The sequence below is a fragment of the Dreissena polymorpha genome, chromosome 3 (genome assembly GCF_020536995.1).
Source record: "Dreissena polymorpha isolate Duluth1 chromosome 3, UMN_Dpol_1.0, whole genome shotgun sequence".
NCBI lineage: Eukaryota > Metazoa > Mollusca > Bivalvia > Myida > Dreissenidae > Dreissena > Dreissena polymorpha.
The window spans coordinates 124,907,998-124,930,412 of record NC_068357.1 but is presented as its reverse complement, the minus strand read 5'-3'; the positions used below and the strand labels follow the sequence as shown (position 1 = coordinate 124,930,412).

The 22,415-nt window shown below is 36.2% G+C and overlaps 2 protein-coding genes across 2 annotated transcripts; one reads left to right on the top strand and one right to left on the bottom strand.

Moving 5' to 3' along the window:
* Positions 1-7,842: 7,842 nt before the first annotated feature.
* On the bottom strand, positions 7,843-9,717 carry LOC127871321 (uncharacterized). Its single transcript, XM_052414123.1, has 2 exons — positions 9,556-9,717; positions 7,843-8,931 (listed from the first exon to the last, which is right to left on the bottom strand). The coding sequence occupies exons 1-2, from the start codon at positions 9,623-9,625 to the stop codon at positions 7,958-7,960; spliced, it is 1,044 nt and encodes a 347-aa protein (XP_052270083.1). The 5' UTR covers positions 9,626-9,717; the 3' UTR covers positions 7,843-7,957.
* A 795-nt stretch (positions 9,718-10,512) lies between these two features.
* LOC127871320 (uncharacterized protein DDB_G0271670-like) lies at positions 10,513-13,489 on the top strand. Its single transcript, XM_052414122.1, has 3 exons — positions 10,513-10,677; positions 11,665-11,940; positions 12,313-13,489. Exons 1-3 carry the CDS (start codon positions 10,617-10,619, stop codon positions 13,269-13,271), a joined length of 1,296 nt encoding a protein of 431 aa, XP_052270082.1. The 5' UTR covers positions 10,513-10,616; the 3' UTR covers positions 13,272-13,489.
* Positions 13,490-22,415: the final 8,926 nt, after the last annotated feature.

Genomic DNA, 22,415 nt, shown 5'->3' with positions numbered 1-22,415 from the left:
TGAGAACACCTTCAGTTCCGCTGGTCAAATCAATGTGTTTATGTCGAGGACGTTTAAAAGCAGAAAATAAATTTCCTTGAATGAACTTACAAACGTATTGCCAAACGAATCGTAATGAGATGAAAATAACGCGGTATATACTGATTATAAACCAAGTGAAAAAGCACATTGCATGCTTTAAATAATACACAGCTAAGGATCTCCACAAATAATCCACGTGCACTCTTTGACACATCTCTGTCATCAGGATTCTTATCACATGTATATCCTTTGCTAAATCAATCGGTAACTCGGATTGTTTTGTCAGCGAGAATACGTTTGCCCCGAACACAATCAACAAGGACGTTACGTCAATATTTCCCAGCGCCGCTGCCGTGTGTAACGCGCTAAACCCGTATACGTCCTGAGCGTTGACGTCAGCACCAAAAGCTATCAACATTTTGACTGTATCTAAGTTATTGGTGAGAACGGCATAGTGAAGTGCAGTAAGACCACTATGGTTTTTCTGATTTATGTTGATTTCCGACAGACGGCGAGAGAGGATATGATGCAACTCCGCAACGTCGCCGTCCTGTATAATGGCGTTAAAGATGGAATCCACTGGGAATGATATTTTTCTGTTGTTGGTTGACAAAGGGCCTTCCTCGTTGTCTTCTTCGTCAGCTTCACAACTTAAGACCTCCAGATGGCCTCCTTCATCCGAGGAGCTCATTCTCACTAAAACGATATGAAAGGCATATATATTCCACAACTAAATGATATTATAGAACGAAACTTTAGGTGTCATGTAAACTTTTGCTTTACATACCTACAAGCCTTTACACGGCTTCTTCATGTACATAACGGACTACTTTTGTGGCATTTCGGTTAAAGGTCAAATGCAGTTAACAATTGTACACGATATTACTCGTTAAACTGTATCAACGTCCTTATTTATTTGTCATTAAATTTCAATATATACATGCATTTCATTAAAACATTTCAGATAAATGTACAGTTTAAGAATAAAAGCCGTAAGTTAATAACACAACGCAGTGTTTCTATTGATTTTCTAAGTGAATGCAAAACGCATCGCCAAACTGCATGCGTTTTCCATCTGACATTAAGTCACTGGCTTGCATCATTCACTCAGTGTCTTTGCATTTTGAGACGCTGTTGCATTAATATATGACGTAATTGTGGGAAAAGTAAGGCTCATTATGATAAAATGTGAGTAAAAGTGTTGGAATATATTGCTCAAATGAAACCATAGGGATTGCATTTTAAATTTCTTTATGTCGAATTTTCTTGAAAAACGCGTGTTTTAAATAGACTTGTTGTTTGATAATTGACGGATTGAGAATAGTGACTTAAAAGAGTGTTAAAATCTTATAATTGCGGTGAATTATTGTTATTGTTTAATTTTTTTTACTGGAATTCACAAAGAATTTAAAGGATACTTTCTTTTTCGGTCGTTGTTTTCATCAACTATTTTTAAATTGAAAAGGAAGATAGCGATGAACACATGAATCGTGTATGCCTTATGCAGATTTTCAGCTCATCGTGGAAGCATACAAAACTTGACTAAAGTTAATGTGGTTGTTTTAATCATAACAAAAACTTTAGTGAAAAGATCATTGGTCGAACGAGGTTTGGCTTTTGTATGACAGTTATGACAGTAAGTAAAAAGTAAATCAAAAGAAGAGTTATTTGTAGACTAAAATTAACAATAAAGGCGGGGATAAATGCTGCATCATGCTTGACGTATGAGCACACATTCTGTAAGTTGAAAATGGCCGCCATCTTTCTTTTGAGCCTCGCCTTTCTTCAATTCGTCGATAAATTCAAGTAAACAATGACACTTACATAGTATTCTCTAAATGCACTATAACATATTCGATAATATTTGAAATTCGGTTACTTGATCATCACAAGACCGCTGTTTAGGTTTAAATCCCGCATGCTTTGCATCGACCGTTGGTTAAAGTCCGCACAGGCTTATCATGGATGAGACTTTCTGCATAAACTGTATTTTCGCTAAGAATATAATTCCTTTAAATCAAAATACAATTAAAGCAGAAGTGTCGTCCCTGATTAGCGTGTGCGGACTGCACTGAAAAATGTTACATTCCACTAGAAAACGGCCGGGAAAAAGTTTAAAAAACAGTCGTTTTTGATTTATTTCAAGTTCTTTCTTGGTTTGTACATGGTATGTTTTATTGCATAAATCGATTCCGCCTAGAATGGCCTTTAAAAAAAGGAATGGTTGTGGGGGTCTATGTGCAAAATTTTGCATTATTTTCGCTTAATGTTGTCGTTTTTACATTGAATTATATTGGAAAAATATTTAGAATATTATGACCTGATATATGAGAAGAAAGCGTTTTCTCAAAGCGAGGCTCATAATCACTTAAGATTCTGAGTTTATTCGGGACTCTGCTAATCCAATCTTTATTTCTATAGTCAATTCGATTTCCGGTAGTGTAATGCGTAAGCACGAGCATCTTTCTAATCGATTGTACAGGTGGGCGATTACCGATCGTTGATAAACCCTGTTCGTGTGTAAGTGAACAAAGAATAAGCAGGTATGTTTTGATAAAGCAACAAGGAAATCATTGTTAAAACAAATCAGATTGAATTTTTTTAAACTTGCTATATCGATAGAAAGGATGAGTGCTATTAATGTATTGGAACGCGTTGCAGTGCACAGGCATTTACAATTGTATTGGTTGTCAAATGTCTATATAAAGAAACAGTCCTTTGGTTGCATCTTAAATTAAATGAAAATAATGTATTACATATTGATTTACTAATGTAATCTCAATCATACTATACAATACGAGTGTGAATAGCATACGTAAATGTATCATGATATACTACATAAAGTTCGTGATTAATGACTGAGGATAACACCAGTTTTGTATTTATTGTGATAATATACAATATAGAACGAATTACACCTTTATTTTTGGAGTTTGTAAGGATTTATAAAAAATTATCAACGTGCTGATAGTTTTCCTCGAAATAGTAAATGCATGGAGAATATAAGGGCATGTGACCAATCTTGATGTACACATGCAACCATTGTTGGTGTTATTCAAAAACCATCAGAACTACGTAATATGAATGTACAATAATATTGAAATTGTTTGTATTTACAGCAATTATTGGTATTATTAAATACATTTATTGGTAATGTTTTAATGATAAATAGGATAGTTTTGAGAATACATATAAGCATAATTTAATTACATTCATGTTTGCAAACATTAAATCCCACAACCATTTAAAGGGGCCTTTTCACAGATTTTGGCATGTTTTGCAGTTTGTCATTAAATGCTTTATATTGATAAATGTAAACATTAAATTTTAAAAGCTCCAGTAAAAAATCAAAATAAAATTTAAAAAAGGAAAAAAAGTATCCCGCAACAGAGCTCGAACCAGTGACCCCCGGAATCCTGAAGTAAAAACGCATTAGCCAACTGAGCTATCCTGCCAAGCATACATAGATGCGTATTTTATACGTTATATAAGCAATCTGCGTAGTTTAACAAATTTAAACGACAACAACAGAACTCTCCAAATTATTCAATCGTTTCGCGTTGCAACGCTTTATAATTTTTAGGTTTTTAAATCGCCAACAGATGCATAAAATGGCTATATTGGACTATGGTAAATGTTCAGTAATACTGTTTCCTCACAAATATCATAACTAAACCAAAAATTTGCAAATCTGAAACAACTTTTTTCAATTTTGTCAATTTACCAATCCGTGAAAAGATCCATTTAAACAAATACATCGAGACATTTAATAACAATACATAAATATTACAGATTACTAAAATAATGTAGTTTTATTTGCTTTTGCTATTTAACTCGTTGACATTGAATAACACTAAGTCAGTTGTTTACTCACCAACACTTAAGATCTTCTAAATCCCCAAGCACTGTGGCAAAAGGTTCTTAGATCAATGTAAGTATACGTGATTAACACATTCTGATTTATAACGATAGTAACACACTAAAGATATGTAAAATTCCAGTCCACTTTGAAATAGCATCGCAGTAAATCTCTACATTGCTTTCTCACCCTTCACTCGGCACACGTATAAATCCACATGCTGCAGCCAGAAGATATATTACCGGCATCCTTCAGAACGCAGACAGAAATAGACGCAAGTGTCTTACTGTTTTCATCGCAGAGAAGTTCCGTGAAAGATGCTTAAACATTAGGTATCGATTAACGACACGTGTATTTTATAATAGTATATACCTAGACAATTAATCGTATACATAATCGAACTTAAAACAGTAACATGTTTACAGTACGAACCTGGCGATCGATGATAATTCAGTCTTTGGGAAAACTGGACTTAATGCATGTGCATAAATAATCGTCATGTATTAGCCTAAGCAGTCCGCACAGGCTTACCAGGGAACGACACTTTCAGCATGGATAACTTACAACAACAAAAAATGCACGAAGGCGGAAGAAGTCGTCCCTGATAAGCCTGCGTAGACAGCATGGGCTAATCTGGTACGAAACTTTGCGCAATACATTAAGCCCCGTTTTCCCAGAGCGAGGCTCAATTCGATGCACATTCAAATGGTGTTCGTTCTTATATTATTTATTTTACGTAAACCTATTTCGGTGCAAAGATTTACAGATACTACGATCGCGTTTTGTACAAATGGAATATACAGTTTACTTAAGTGTGGTGCGAATGTAACCGACACGTTCATCCTGAGACAACTCGAGCCATCGCGTGTTCAGGAACCTGTTATTTTAAACTCGATATCGTTCGAGTTTTATTAAACTACTTAGCGACCGGGATTTTTAGGAAACGAATTGTTGATCACCAGAACGTCGTACTTTGCGGTTACGCTTGAAATGTTTGAAATAAGCCTCGCTCTAGGAAACACGGTCTTAGTGCAAGTGCGCAATGTGCATTATGTAATTCACACGCGGCATGTGTATGAAGGTTGGTCTGTATTGCAAATAAGGTAAAATCCACGTAAATAATATGCACGTTAATGTAACAATGCTTTGTTCAAATAATATTCAAAAATGAACAAAATAGCACGTGTTTCATTTTCCAATATCGCGAATCTCGCTATAATTCCGTTTGAGTGTTCACATGAAACCGTATTCCGACTGGAGTAATTGACAAGCAGACGACGTTAGTCTTCATTGATTTCTGGGGAAAATCAAGCCAACGTATAAATTACCAGCCCGAGGACAGAACGTGTAAAATTGTGACACTTCATTATCTGAAGACAATCCTATTGCTTTCATTAGAGCCTTGTTCTGAGAAAACTGGGCTTTATGTGTGTTCGTAAAGTCTGTCCCAGATTACCCTGTGAAGTCCCCAAACATAACGTTTTCATGGAACATTTCGTTTTTTTGAGGAAGACTTTTCTAAACAAAATCCAGTTTAAGCGGAAAGTGTCGTCCCTTAATAGTACTACAAAGGCTAATCTGGGATGACACTTCACGCACGGTCATTAAGCCAGGTTTTTCCAGAACGTCGTAGTTACATAATGTTACACTGCACAATGTTTCTTTTAAATAGACCTCATAAAACAGAGTCGATCGCAAAAAAAGATGAGGCGAATATAAATTTGAATATTAAAGGCATTTGTTCACAGATTGTCGATTGTCGAAATGAAAAAAATCAACTTTTTATGACATATTCAAAATATAAAAAGTACACTGAACTGGTACCAGAGAGCGAAATAACAAACATGTTAAAGGTTAATAGTCTGCTTCGATAACGTATATGCCTAACCCTTCAGCCGACCTATCCAATTAGTGTGGTTTATTGCATTAAAAAAATCAATAAAACCTAAAACACAAGCGGAATCAATATGTTATAAACAGTGTTCAACATTTTCAAAACATCAATGAGAAACTGTTCAATATTTTTTCTTAAGTATACTCTTTATTCCTGTCTAACGTAAATAACAATATACGTCGGATTTCGATATTTTGATCTTCTGCAAGCTATGTAGTCGGGCAATTCACATGTCGCTAGACGGCTTCGTACTGAAATGCGTTACAGGGGCCGTCCAACAGATAAATTGGTAAATTGACAAAATTAAAAAAAAAGTTGATTCAGATTCGCACATTTTCGTTTTGGTTATGATATTTTAGAGGAAATAGTAATACTGACCATTAACCATGCTCTTAAGTACCCATTATATGCATCTTTTGACGATTTGAAAACCTGAAAATTATAAGCATCGTGCGACGCGAAACGATTGAATAATTTAAAAAATTCGGTTGTATTAGTTATATTTTGGGGAAACTACGAGGATTGCTTTTATAGGTAAAAAAAACATCCGTTCTAAGCATGAGCATGGATGGTCGAGTGGTCTAGGCGGGAGACTTTGTACTGCAGGACTCCAGGGGTCAGTGGTTCGAGCCCTGTTGAAATGTTTAACTTTATCAATATAAAGCATAAAATGACATGCTTTAATACATGCCAAAATCTGTTGGACGGCCCCTTTAAGATGACCAGTGTTCGTATCTCGCTGTGGTAGGTTCATAAACGGTGTGTACAAGAAAGGCTTAATATAAACCGTATTGACTTCTTACATAGTGCCTCAAAAAGTTGTGTTGCTCAGGCAAATATTTACCTATTCAACATTTTTTGTTATTAAATGGTATATAATTTTATATTTTATTGGTTTACTTTAAATTGCACTATGTGTTTATACGTGTGTGTATTTTGAGGTTAATGCGTTGCTAAGGTTCAGCATTCATATCAGCCGGTTTAACCCCCATAATTATGTGCATCGAAATTTCCAACGTGGTTATCCCATGTTTCACCATTGTTATGTTTAATCTTGTCTTGTCTTTTTGCCCTGTATTGAACAGGTAATTGATCACTAACCTTAAATAAAAACCTAGCGGATGGCAAGACAATTTTTCTCATTGTTCCCGTATTACAAAGTGACAGCAGCTTGCAAGACCATGTGTTGTCTAAGGCATGGAATATAACGCCAAAGACGTCAATTGAATCAAACTTGATCATAACCGTCATTAAATGTTTGTATTTCATAATATATCAAAGCCTTCGTTCATGTGGTGAATGTTCCAATGATTGAATACATGTTGTATGTTTGTCTAAGATAACAAACACAGTTTAACTTCTATCTCTAAAACAAAATTTAAAACAATTCTGTTAAAAGGAAACAAATCCACTTTAACTTTTGCATAAGCAGTTGCCTCCCATTATATTCGTCACTAAAAATGCTGTGCCAGATTTTCAAATTATCCATCAAACATAACGAATTGTTCCATTATGAAATCAAAAAGTGATTATTTTCTACATGACTACCGGTGTTTCTAAGCAAAAAATACTTATCGGTAAAATTATAACCACAGCATCAAGTTATAATTGCAATAAATGCACATTGTGCGTTCGTTTTATGAACTGTTTTCAACTTTTCATAGATTTAATATAACAAAAATGGTGTTTGAACCCGTTTATAATTTTAATCTTTACATTTGAGTAGCGGTCTTGGAAAACGGGGCTTAATGCATGTGCGTAAAGTATCGTCCCAGAATAGTCTGTTCAGTCCACACAAACTAATCAGGGACGACGATTTGTATCCGTTTTTTGCATTTTCGATAAAAAAATAGACTTCATTTAAACAAAACAAAACATATAAGCGGAAAATGACATCCTGTTTACCCGGGCGGACTGCACACGCTAATCTGGGACGACACTACAAAGATGCATTTAGCCCGCTAATCTGGGACGACACTACAAAGATGCATTTAGCCCGCTTTTCCCAGAGCGATGCCCATTTAGAATTTTTGTAAAACCGTTTCAAATGAAATAACAACAAATCAAGTCTGCCTTCCCATCCATCGTATTTTAATCATACAGATCTAAACTGAAACAAATATTCGTGTTATCGTCTGAGAAGTAAAGTGAGTTTATTTGTGTATACCAGATCGATCTCCTTGCTATGCCAACAAGGGGTGGAAAGGCTCCCGATCACTCTCAACGGAAGCAGATGCCCAATTGTCACCCACACCCTGCAAGACTCCTTCATTCGTTACCGCCAACGTTTCGGTCTCCTTCGTGAGTGGCGGTAGATTCTTAGAAACCGTCCCGTAAGGATTCGGTATCATTTTCTGCGCGTAGTGGCGATCGACGGATTCTTTCATGTTTGCGACGGAAGTGAACAGTTGGTAGAACATCGGGTGAAGTTCGTGATCTACCTTATTATAAGTGGGCGGTTGACTTACCTCTTGAGCAACGTTGACGAACGGCGTTAATTTCTGCTCATCGTTGTAAAACGGGATTGGTATGTCAACATTATAATACGTCGTCATTGGTGGTTTCAACTCCATGGGTTTGTTAAACGGCGATGGTTGACTAAACTCGTTATCTTGGTTGATAAACGGTTGTCCTGACTCCGTGAATTGGTAAGGCGATGGTGGCCCCATCAATCCCAAAGATAGGTGCCTCATTTCCTGTGGCACCTGGAAGACGCGCGTATTGATGATGACGTTCTGGGCGAAGATATTCGAACCGGAAGAGCTCTGGAAATTAATATTCGGTGGCGAAGGGCGAGGGGAAAATGGTGAGTTGAGTGTTCCAGGATGGTGGAACGGAGAGGGTTGGATGGACACTGGACGAGGAAGATAGTGTGGTCCTTGGTTAGTAACCATAACGTTCACGGGTCTGGTCAGGAAATGGTGTTCCTCTTCCACCGGTGGAAAGGAATGGGCGCCTTCCGGTAGAGGCTCGCCGTCAAGCGGCAAGGGGCGCGGAAGCTCGTGTTGCTCCATTCCTTGAAAATCCGGAAAATTGGCGTTTATCGGTTGGGGATTACCGGGAACACGGTGCATCTCGTACCCGTGGTCACCGACATTGTTCGAAAATGGTCGAACTAACGGATTAAAACCTCGTCCGGAATCATATGACGCTTTTACTGGAATAAATAGAATCGTTTGATTGATGTTTGTTACACCTTGGTAAAAAATGATGTGTAATTTAACATCATTAAATAATCATGTATTGTATTGGTATAATTGTATGATGTTTAAATGCTTACTGCAATAGATGATTAAAATTGTCATTTGTACGTGCTCTAACACTTTGAAAACTGTTATTTGTTAAATATGTTACTAAGTTATGGAGAGCGAAATGCATAACATCGCATAATACTAAATTCATTATTGTAAATGGTTATTGACTAGTAACTGAAATATCAAACGTAAACACGTAGTAATTGAATAACGTCAAATTCAGACGTCATCAAATGAGCCGCGTTCTGAGCAAACTGGGCTTAATGCATGTGCGTAAAGTGTCGCCCCAGATTAGCATGTGCAGTCCGCAAAGGCTAATCAGGGACGACATTTCCCGCTTTATGGTATTTTTGGTTTAAAGGATGCCCCTTCTTACCGAAAATCTTGTTAAGACGGAAAGCGCCGTCCCTGATTAGCCTGTGCGGAATGCACATGCTAATCTGGGACGACACTTTACGTACAGGCATTATGACCAATTTTCTCAGAACGCGACACAAATATTGACAAGAGAAAACACATGTTCTCACCTGCATCCAAAACCAAGACAACAGACACCATAAGAAACATATACATTTTAGTAGGTACACCATTCAACATAGTACATTTACCATAATAATAACGATTTCCAACGATGTTAATGTAACTGAGTATCTCCGACGCAGATATCGGCCCGTGGGCAATCCGGACAAGCAGGTGCAGGAAGGCATATCGCGTTTAAATTCTAACGGTTTGATAGAGGACATTAGTCGTCACGAGCGTTTGATAATACGAGTTATAAAATAATGAATATGAGTTGTGTTTTTCGCAAGACGAGGCTCATAAAAGTTCTTTATATTGTATGCAACTGGTACCGAAACTTACCCGCAGTATCGGTTCATTTCCTTTTTGGTCGGTCGGGTCTTGTATTTAAATAAAAGTGTTCGTATTTCAATTTTGTATTCACCATCTTTCTAAAATGAATAAAACCAAAGATAAATAGGGTTATTTATTTGTTCGGGAACGAGTTTCGAATATATGTTTTATCGTAAAATTTATTCTCATGAAAAGAAGTGACCACATTTATTGATTATATTCAATCTATTTTCATAGTTAACCATTACCTATTGCATTGTGTGAGAGTTTATTCTAATGGAACTGTGTATTAAAAGAGTCAACGTTTGATTCAGTTTTTTTTTTCAAAATACCTAAAACTGTATAAGGGAAATACCGTCTATATGCCCCTTTATCCATATAAACTAGTAAAGTCTCTCAGAAATTGCTTAATTAGTATACATACAACACATTTAATATTATAACAGCTGTATCTATAATTATATGGAACTTGCCATTTTATAAGTCAGTCGCAATGCATGTTATGAAAGAACATTAACATTCCTAACAGAATAATTTTACCAGCATTTACACATAATAACAAACTAGTCTTAAATAACGGTTTATCGTACCAGTGCACCTTGTCACGCCGACAGGTGATGCGAGGGCACTTTTCTCGCCCACGTGTGCGAGGTCAGCGCTTATCTTGTTCGCAGATAGCCTCTATATCTAGACGACATCGGGTCGTCGCAAAAAAAATCCTCTAGTTTCATACAATATGGCGCTTTCAAACCTTGTGTTAATTCTCGTTCCTTTTGTAGCGGCGACATTAAGTGATGGTAAGTACATTTTAATCATTATCGATTTGTTGAAAACTTGTATTATTGAAATTTAGAATCACAATAACCAAATCAACAATGCATACATTCGTATTAGACGATGTGTTTAACAAACAGCGTGCTATGACACATGTGCTAATTCAAAATTAATATAACATTGCATTAAGTAAATGATGTTTCGGTTGCGCGTTACATAATTATATTGACATCAATATACATGTACACATGTTCGTTTTTCCGACATCATTATTTGATTTGAGAGATAATAACAAAAGAAGTTTCATAAATCTCTTCTATTCTGTGAAAGAAGCCAGCATGGGTTGTTGTTGTTTTATTGCTCAGCGGAATTCAAATGACAAGCACACTTTTGTTTTGAAGAACTTGGTCACCCGTACAATTGCAAATAAAAAATCTCTTATGGTTCTTAAACGTGGTTCCTATGCACCAGGTTCCTGTCTTATAATAGATGTTACGACACGTTTAAGTTGCGACTGAATTGTTGTGTTTTTTATAAACGTTCATGATCAGTACGTTTCTCTGATACTTGAATGCGACATTCAATCCACATAGTTCAATTGTAGCAAAAATAGTGCATGTACTTCGTGCCACGTTCTGGGAATAGTTGGCTTAATGCGCATGCGTAAAAAGTCTTCCCATATTAGCCTGTGCTATTTAGGGTCGATACTTTCCGGCTAAGCGGGATTTTCGCTACCAAGATAATTTCTGCACAAGCTAATCTGGGGCGACACTTTACGCACTTCTATTTACCCAGTACCTAGAAAGCTGCCAATACAGACGTTAAGTGATAAACTTGTTTTCTTCGTCTAACATTTTAACTTAATGTTAATATGTCCAAAACCGTTGAATAAGACGGATTGCAAAAATGAACACGAGTCTAACAATAAGTTGCTGGATTGGTTATTAATATCCCTGATCACTTGTCCGTGACTTAGTAAGCCCGTGTAATTTGCCGTAATCTGCCCTCAGGCTTCCGGATCCGTCGGCAGACGTTCGACCCGAACGCCCTCTATTCGCAGCAATCACAGGCGGCTCAGCAGTATATGGCCAGTGGTGGCGGCGGTGCGGCGCCTCCAGGGAGCGGCTCCTCTTCAAGCTCCTCGTTCGACCCCAATGCGGCGAACAGCGCAGCCTCCCAGTCTGGCGGCACCGGAGGCTCGCCGCCCGGGACCAGCTCTAGTTCTGGTTCCAGTGTACCGAGTTTCAACCCTAGCGCCGTTAACAGCGCGTCCCAGTCGAGTTCAGGTATTACTGTTGATAAAATTTATATAATACATTAACTGCATTGACCGGGACCGCCTAACGACCGGGAGGTCATGGGTTCGATCTCCACTGTGGGAGCGTTCTTAAGATCTCCCTCAAAGATACCAAGTACTGGTTCTAGGCCCAGGAAACGGACTAAAGAGTGTTTCAAACAAGTAGTAAGGAATTTTAATACAATCGAGCTAAAATAAATAAGTTTCAATAAAAACAAACTGCATCGACTAGTACGTCATACTTATGTGATTTTGATCTCCTTTTTTTGCGATATACAATCACACAAAACATTAGGGAAAAATAGTTTTATTTATTATTTTAATATCTGAAGAGTATTCCCCATGTTTACTAACGCTGCAGGTTCAAGTTCCGGATCGTTCGACCCAAACGCCGCAAATCCTCAAATAACACAGAGTCCGCCGCCAAGCGCTAGTAGTCAGTCGGGATCCAGCAGTAGCGGAGGCAGCTCTTCCGGTGGCTCCATGCCTTCTTCCATGAGTTCCGGGAGCGGAAGCTCCTCGTCTAGTTCGAGCGGGACGTCATCCGGTTCGAGTGCTTCATCGTCGTCAGGTTCCACTGGCGGTTCCATGCAGTTCAACGCCGGCAGTGGCGGTGGCAGTTTTGATCCGAATGCAATCAATTCACCAAGTCAAAACAAAGGTGACCCAAGTCAGTTTCTAAGCGGGGCAGGGTCTAGCGCCAGTGCATCTCAGACGGGAATGACATCCGGAAGTGGCGGTGGAGGTTCATCGTCCGGATCATCTTCTGGTTCCAGTCAGAGTATGTCCCCATCTAGTTCCGGAGGTGGCGGAAGTAGCAGTAGCGGCAGCGGAAGTGGATCGAGCTCTGGTGGAGGTGGAAGTGGAGGAAGTTTCGATCCAAATGCTGTCAACTCCATAGATCAAAACAAAGGAGACCCAAGTAAATTTTTAAGTGGTGCTGGCTCGAGCGCCAGTGCTTCTCAACAGGGCATGACATCCGGAAGTGGCGGAGGAAGTTCATCGTCAGGATCATCTTCCGGATCATCTTCAGGTTCTGGTCAGAGCATGTCCCCTTCCAGCAGCGGGGGAAGCTCCAGCAGTTCATCATCCAGCAGCTCTAGCGGCGGCAGTGGTAGCCAGCCTCCCGCACAGATGACCAACCCCGCAGCCATGATGGGTGGAGGTGGCGGTGGAAGTAGCAGCAGCGGTGGCGGCGGCAACATGGGAAGCTTCGATCCCAATGCCATTAACAAGCAGCTTATCAGCACCAACTTCTTCAATCCCGCAAACTTCATGGGGCGCAAGAGGCGAGACTTCCTTTACAATCATCATTTGTAATACTCGGTTCTGTAATATAGGGTATCTACAGAAGTAATAGAACATGAAAAATATACTTTGGCTTAATAAGTATGCATTTCGTCCACTCCTATTTATGATATGACGTGATGACAACCTGACTTCTTTATTTTCTATGCCAATACCAATACATTGTCGGAGGGAGGACGAGGTCTTTGGCACGATATAGGCCCTGGCCGAATGATATGATCGTGGCTGTATTTTTGTTTTTGTTTTTTTTTCAAAAAGAAAAGAAAATGTGTAAAACATACTGATTCAATAACAACTAGAAGTGGCGCGGAAGAGGCCGACGCGTATCTCCCCGCCGCATAGATGTTAAATTAAAAGGCAATTTTGGGTGGGCAAGACCTATGTTGGTGGGGCCCCGGGGTGGGTAATGTGGACATGGATGGTCGAGACCGTGTTGTCATAAGAGATATTCAGTATTAATTTGAAGTCAATTGGTGAATAACTGAAGAAGTAATGTTAAAACAAAATTGCGGGTGGGTTATGGTTCTCCACTTTCTCCTCCTACACTATTAGCACTAGAACCTTGAAACTTACGCACATGGTAGCTATGAGCATATGTGCGACAGTGCACTATTTGGAATTTTGAATTGACCCCTTGGTCAAAAGTTATTATCATGTGCGTCGCACGTTGTTAGTAAAATGAGGTTTTTTACCCATTTTAAAGTTTTGCGTGGGCGTGGTTCTCCAGTATCTCCTCCTACACTATTAGCACTAGAACCTTGAAACTTACACACATGGAAGCTATGAGCATATGTGCGACGGTGCACTATTTGGAATTTTGATCTGACCCCTGGGTCAAAAGTTATTATCATGTGCGTCGCATGTTGTTAGTTTCATGAGTTTTTTTACCCATTTTAAAGTTTTGGGTGGGCGTGGTTCTCCACTATCTCCTTCTACACTATTAGCAATAGAACCTTGAAACTTACACACATGGTAGCTATGAGCATATGTGCGACGATAAACTATTTGGAATTTTGATTTGACCCCAGGGTCAAAAGTTATTATCATGTGCGTCGCATGTTGTTAGTAAAATGAGTTTCTTTTTTTTCTTACAGGAACCATTTTTTAACTAAGCCGAGATTTCATTACATTAAATGTTTTGACCATGTTTCATGATGATTGAACTATAAGTGTGACTTCTAGAGAGTAAACAAGGTAATTGCCATATAAGGAAAACTGCGCAGCCCTTGGGCCATGTTTTTTTCAACCGTTACCATTTTCATACTCAGCTGAGATGTCATTAGAACAAATTCTCTGACAATTTTTTTTAAAGATGTGATAACAAATGTGTCTCCATGAGTGTTCAAAAGGTCACATTATAGCAATAGAAGGAAAATTGCTCCGCCCCCTGGTGGCCATGTTTTTGACGGAGCGTTAAGATTTTCGAAATCAGCCGAAATATTATTTTAAAAATGTTCTCTACAAGTTTTATGAATATTGGACCAAAAAGTGTGACTTCTAGAGCTTTGACAAGGACTTCACTATAGCCATATTATGCCCAGCTCACTTGCGACAATATAATTCAGCGAACTGTTACCATTTTCAACTCGTGTGAGGTATCATAACAACACAAATAACCAAATTTCATGAAGATTGTACATGTACTATACACGTGACTTCTAGAGCGTAAACTTCCATGAAAATTGGTCAATATAAATAAGTATTTAGGAATGGTATGTCGTAGTTATCGCTTTTTATATACATGGACGACTAGGTTAAATAATGTGATGCGATTTTACATTTGAAAACCTTTAAAGGACCGTCATAAAGATTGTAGAAAAAAAGGTCTAAAATACCGTATTGTTTACAATTATTAGTTTATATTGATTAAAATATCACGACTGGTATATTTTTTACATTACTTGAGAAATTTTCATATTCTCAGTATATTCGGTAATAAAATTTCGCGATGTGAAATCGAAAGTACATCGCGAAAATACGTGACATAACGATATTCACACTTTAAATAACGCAAGTAGATTGATCATTTATATATTTTATATATAACATATATACAAGATAAGTATTGATGCAAGCATCAAAGGGCGTCGGGAATTTCAGTGTAAAAGGCACTCAATGAAGTTACATGGAACGAATTTTTTTTTCTACTGTAAATATTTATATATTGGCCGACTATTTTAAACAAAATATAAAAAGATACTGATATAACCATTATCTATGATTTTGTGTTATAACCCCCAAATAACCATTATCTATGATGTTGTGTTATAACCCCCAAATAACCATTATCTATGATTTTGTGTTGTAACCCCCAAATATTTCAAAGTTCATTTTATTTACATTGGTTTCCTTTTTTTACTGGCATCCGTGTGCAGTTTTCATTAATGGAACAGAACAGTGTAGGTTTTAAAAAATCTGCTTCATCTTGTAAGCGTAATTTCATATTTTTCTCAACTTCAAGGGGAGATGATTCTGAACTTATTCTTACGTTGCTCATTTACGATGGGGGTTGAGTACTCATTGATATGAAAACACTGTAAAAGTTTGAATGTGTTTACGAACCCCCCACCCTCTCACACATATATTTCATGGGCATAATAAAAGCAAAAAATGGTTACAATAAAACAGCATATTTATTTAAACTAAAATGTCTACATCAAAACAAAAAGTTAACATAGAACACAAATAAAATAATATGATTCTACTTGGGCTCGAACCTTGGGCCTCTCACATGTGAAGCGAGCGTGTAACCACTACACTACGGAGCCGCTTGAAAAATCACCTTCTAACTAAGATATTAATAAGCTATTAAAAGTCGGTTTAAATGTAAACCCGGAAGTTTAAACGCTGGAAAGTGAGCGGGGTTAAAGTTCCATACCAAAGGGTCCATACCACTGGCAAGATACGGGTCAGGCCTGCGGCTTTCTATATTTGGTTCTAAAAAAACACCCTGTAGGAGGACTTGATAGTAATAAGACTGGGGTGCTGTGATGGTGCTCCTCATTGGTAAGCGGCTGCTTCCTTTATCAAGACTCATTATTACAATTAATAATACGTGTCGCGCTTCGCGCTCTATAGCGAGTAACTAGGTGGTTGCTAGGATAGTGGAACAAAGAAGTTTTGTTTTTATACAAAACCAGAAAGTTTCACCGGTTCTCGTAGTTCCCTGTGATCTTTTAGTATTGCCCAGTCCCTGTGATCAGTTATTTATTAAAAGAATTAGCTTTGAATTATTGGCAATAAATGTTGTAGTTAATGTAATAGGCACAAATGCAGTACTTATTTACACTAATATACACAAAAAAATCACCACTATGCAAGATATTCTGACAACAAAAATATATACATTGATCCGTAAAATAACTTCTCCTCCCATAAGCGAAAAAAACGTATTACATACCATTCGCCGCACATCAGTGCGACGCCAACAATTCACTACGCATGCACACTTTGCATTCCTGGGTTTACCACTTGACGATGAAGATAAATCTACTTGCTTTATATTTAGTTAACTGGCAGTAACCTGGTAGACATACCTTGCAAAATTTGATTACCGAATATACTGAAAATATGAAAACTTAACAACTTTTGTCAAGTAATGTAATATAACTTAATCAATATCAACTAATAATTGTAAAAAATACGGTATTTTAGAACTTTTCTGTGTTTCGTCAATCTGGTTGACAGTCCCTTTAATAAATTAATAGTTTCGAAAATATTTCCCAATATCATTATTTCAAGGCATTTTAAAATCGATCATATACGATTAAAATTACAAAATGTGTATGCTCTTAATCTAAAACCAATATATGAATTTGAAAGATATTTGTAAAAAAATATAAATTAACTCTAACAATGCTACCCTTACTTAATGCATTCATGAAAACTAAGTTAAAGCCGACAGCGACATGTTTACAAGTATTAGTTCCAGAACCATAAATTGTTTCTGTGTCGTTTTAATATTTTTGCACATGATGGTAGGGATTTCCCTAACGTGTTCATGTCTTTGTAGATGAATAAGGTTTTCCTTTGTAGTTATATAATCTTCCTCCATGTATGTTTTGGTTCAACTTCCTGTGAACTTGTATTCTAGTTTTCAAATTAATAAACCCTGTATCAGACGGATGTAAACATTTTTTTCACTCTGATGTATTTCTCTGAATTTATTATTATTATTTATTATTATTATTATTTATTATTATTATTATTCCGTGTGTTAAACGTGCATTTTACGTTCTAACGCAAAAAAAAAGCAATAGGTTCAGTAACATCGTATATCAATCCAACGTTTTATGTCTGATTATATGATTAACTTCATAAAAGAAAACCAAAGAACACGTCAGAATATGTATGTATCAAAGCATTATTTTCTTATTTTAGCTTTAATGGAATAAGTGTGCTTATCATAAGTCAATGTTTTTTAAGTCAATGGCAAATTGCAATTGCGTGCCTATGTAACAACTAACAACTAAAAATTCTATTTACCAACGTTTCCTGCTCAAATTCTTTTTCCCAAGTCAATAATGTGTGTTCGTTCATAGATACGTATAATATCTAAATATTGCATTGACTTGTATAGTGCGTAACAGCTAGTGCAAACAAGGATTGTACTATTTATTTGTAAAGCGTTCATGTTATCATGATGATATATTAACCGTATTTTATTTCTTTAAAATAGCTCTGTTCAAGTTGTAGTATTTAATAATTGTAAAGTTTAACCCATTTATGCCTAGCGTCTAGAAAAAAGGCCTGGGCAAACAGCGTAGACCCAGATGAGACGCCGCATCATGCGGCGTCTCATCAGGGTCTGCGCTGTTTGCTTAAAGGAATTTCTGTGAGAAATATTCTAAATATAGAAATAAGTAAACTAGAAATCCTTAATTTTGGAAATAAATTGATCCAATTTTGAAGGATGGGAGAGTCCACTGGGCATAAATGGGTTAAATACAAAACGGGCAATGATCATCAAAATGAAACAACTTTTGAATGCCACTATGAACAACTCATGACGCACATGCTATCAATACAGTTTCAGAACATGAAATGGAAAACATAATTATATGAGTCGTGTTCTGAGAAAACTGGGCTTAATGCATGTGCGTAAAGTGTCGTCCCAGATTAGCCTGTGCAGTCCGCACAGGCTAATCAGGAACGACATTTTCCGCCTAAATTGGATTTGCTAAGAAGAGACTTAATTTAAACGAACAAATTTCATAAAAGCGTAAATTGTCGTCCCTGATAATCCTGTGGGGACAGCACAAGTTAATCTGGGATAACAATTTTCGCACAAGCATTATGCCCAGTTTTCTCAGAACGCGACAAATATGTATTTGTATCATCAAGTACCAAGGAAAATTTGAAGGCTTAAATCAATACGCTTTCATATTAAAGCTGATATAGTTAAACTTTACCAATAATGTATAAATCTCATCAAAAACGTTCTAAGCAAAACTATCACACTTCTCCTTTGACCGTTCACAAGAATTCGACCTGTTAAAATCTGGATCGTGTACATAATTGATACATTTATTTTGTAGCCTTTTATGCACATTTATCCGATACAGATTTTCTGATCTTCCTGATAAAAGCTTCTATGTAACTGTATAAAGATATCTTCTTACTGAGGGCTCGGGTGTCTGGTAAAAAAAATAACAGGTTACAACTTATAATTCTAGTTTATTCGTAAGGAACAAAAATACACTAGCAGTACAACAATTACAAAAAGGTTATGTTTTAATTCAAATCTGTTCACTCATGAACAACACACAAGCAATATATTTAATACAAGATCAAATTTTACTACATGGTACATAGCTAATATCGAATAGTGTTTTTCGTTATTTAGCTTTTATATACCTCCATACATTACACGTTAGATTCGTAGTTTACATATAAATATGTTGATTTATAAGCTTATAAATAGCGTTCCTTGATTAAATTGTTCAGATGTGCTTGATTCATTACATATATTGATATCATAAATGTAGATAAACATATATGTGTTATAATTGAAAAAGATAAATTCCATGCATATGATTATACAGTCACAAACACACATTTCACCCGCACAGACACATACATAAATAGCTTGTTAAATAGAACGAAAATTTTGACTTTCGAGGAATATCAACTTTGAAACAATTATACACATACAAAATAACAATGGTATTAACTATTTTAAGCAAACAACAAAATTTACAATAATTTTACAACTAGCCCAGTTAATTAGTTAGGAATTCTATCATTGAATACAGTAGATAACAATTTCATCGACTTCATAATATAATTGAATGTTTTATAGTTGCCATTATCAATATTCACATCAAGCACAAAATTAAGAACTCCACGTTATGTTTAGGACTCATTTCCAATGGCAACTACTATAAAAACAAACGTTCATAATTGTCTGGTCAATAAAAAGTACACAGCGTGAATATATAGTTATCTATCTTGTTAAGTATACAATTAGTACATGTCCGTCTGTATCTTTTATCTAGATTGAGTGCTTTAACAGACATGATTGTCAAACATTATTAAATTAAATTATCCTCTTGAATTAGCAGTTTCAAAACTAAAATAGCATTCGCAATCCTTATTTGGGAAAATCTGCTTAATGTTAAGGAAATAAATGACTATCTTGAATACACTATAATTATATGGGCATTTGGACTTTTTAAGTATTTGAAAACATCAGTTCTTTTTAAAACATTATTCAGTCCACGTCAGTTGTATGATACAATCTTTAAATTGTCCATACCATAGACAACAAAAAAAATATTATTAACCGCAGTCAATACGCACTTCATTTTAACTTATTCCAAAAACCAAACATACAAGCAGTGCAACTATAAAACAAAACATGTGAAAATAAATTACGATTATAAAGGGTTAAAGACAACGGGTACCCTATAGATGCATGCACTTCAAAACCGTACGCCAACATTCAAAATTATTAACATAGGAGAGGCAAATACAAAACACGTGTGAAAAGTTAGAGTAAGAATAATTTGTGTTGTTTACAAGTAAATATTTTTATACTAAACATGTTTTCTACATTTTATTTTACTTTTTTGATAACAATGTGCATCTAAATAATACATGAATAACCATACATTAAACAAGTTTCTACATGACGTTCATACATTTAATGTTTACACGGGATACTACTATGAACTTTTTATTTCGAGTGGTCATTAGTAAAGAGAATCCTCTACATGGTTAAAAAATTTAAATTAATAATTTTTAAATATGTTGGAAGGTATTCATTTCAAAAGCTGGTAATGATGATATCAGTAAGTGATGAAAAAACTACTTAAGACAACACAGTTAGGTACTCTCATGAAATTCTAAATTCTTCCTTAAATCACCTTATTCTTTCAATAAAGAATATTTTGAAGAAAAACAATACATGTGTTTAACTCTCTATACATTTGTAGTAAGTCATTCTTAACTTTAAAAATAGACAGAGCAAATAATAAATGTACAAATTGACAAACACAGTTACACAATGCCTATAAAGCAGGCTAACACTTGGTATTTGATTTTTTTTAACTCCGAACATATCACGTCTTTTAAATGAATTAATAAAAATTAATAAAGTAATGAAAATTGACCAAACAAAAACAACAACAATACAGTTAACGAATTTTCTTAAAATGCTACACAAACTTTTATATTCACGCGTGTGTATGTGTGCATGCTTGCGTGCGTGTGTTCGTGTGTTAATGATCAAATGTGTTTACTACAAAACACTACAATTTGTGGAACAATCTTATATAATTATAAAATCAAGTAAAAGGTTCAAACCTAAACATTACCATCGCCATGATCCGAACCCGTGTCATTTGAGAGGAAAATCTACAGCGCCATAACTCTGCTTTGTATCTATGGCGTTTGTTAGTTTAACACTTCTTTACTTAAGCATATTTACAATGATTTCGAAAACAAAAACACTAAATAATTAACGGTAATCTAAATTTATGATATTAATATTTTTCAGTTCAAATATATAAAATTGCAGTTTATTTCAAAAGCATGCATATGCAAGTGTGGTAAAACTACTCCATAACAAAAGATATACATTTTGTACGGAAACAACACATAGGTCGTAAACCAAATATTTATGTCAGACAACCAGACCAACTCTAAAAAAATTACCCGAACCTCTAAACTGTTATTTTGGATATGAATAGTAATATATATTTGAGGACTGTAAAGATTTTTTATCATTAAGATGTACATGTGTTTTATTCGTTAAATAATGAAATAATAATAATAAAAGGTTTGCAGATTATTTCCGAAGTTAAAAATATTTGCCCCGTTTTAGAATCGCTATTTTGACCAGGCATTGTATTCTACTTAACCCATTAATGCCTAGCGTCTAGAAAAAAAGGCCTTGGCAAACAGCCTAGACCCAGATGAGACGCCGCATGGTGCGGCGTCTCATCAGGGTCTGCGCTGTTTGCTTAAAGGAATTTCTGTAAGAAATATTCTAAATATAGAAATAAATATACTAGACATCCCTAATTTTGGAAATAAATTGATCCAATTTAGAAGGATGAAAGAGTCCACTAAGCATAAATGGGTTAATCTATCCAACCTACTGTTAGCAACTCAACCTGCAACAAACATGTGTGTCTTGTTCTGTGAAAATTGGGCAAAATGCATGTGCGTAAAGTGTCGTCCCTGATTAGCCTGTGCAGTCCGCACAGGCTTATCAGGGACGACACTTTCCGCTTTTATGGTATTTTAAGTTTAAAGGAAGTCCCTCCTTGCCGAAAATCATGTTTAAGCGGAAAGTGTCGTCCCTGATATGCCTGTGCGGACTGCTTAGGCTAATCTGGTATGACACTTTACGCACATGCTTTCAGCCCAGTTTTTTCAGTACAATGCTCATATTGTTACGTCTTTTACAAAACAGGAAACGAATACAACATCAGCAATTAAAATTAGTTTTTATTTTACTCATTTTCAAGCTCGAGAATAACTTTTTTACCTCCTCTCGGAATTTCTGACCGCTCAAAATATACACGTAAAAGTTAACAGCGTGACTAAGATACAAAAAGTACATGGCTGCGTATACGATGGCCCACCATTGGACGTTTGTCGCAAAATATTTAACGTAATCTTCTGTAGAAAAATATAATAATGACAAAT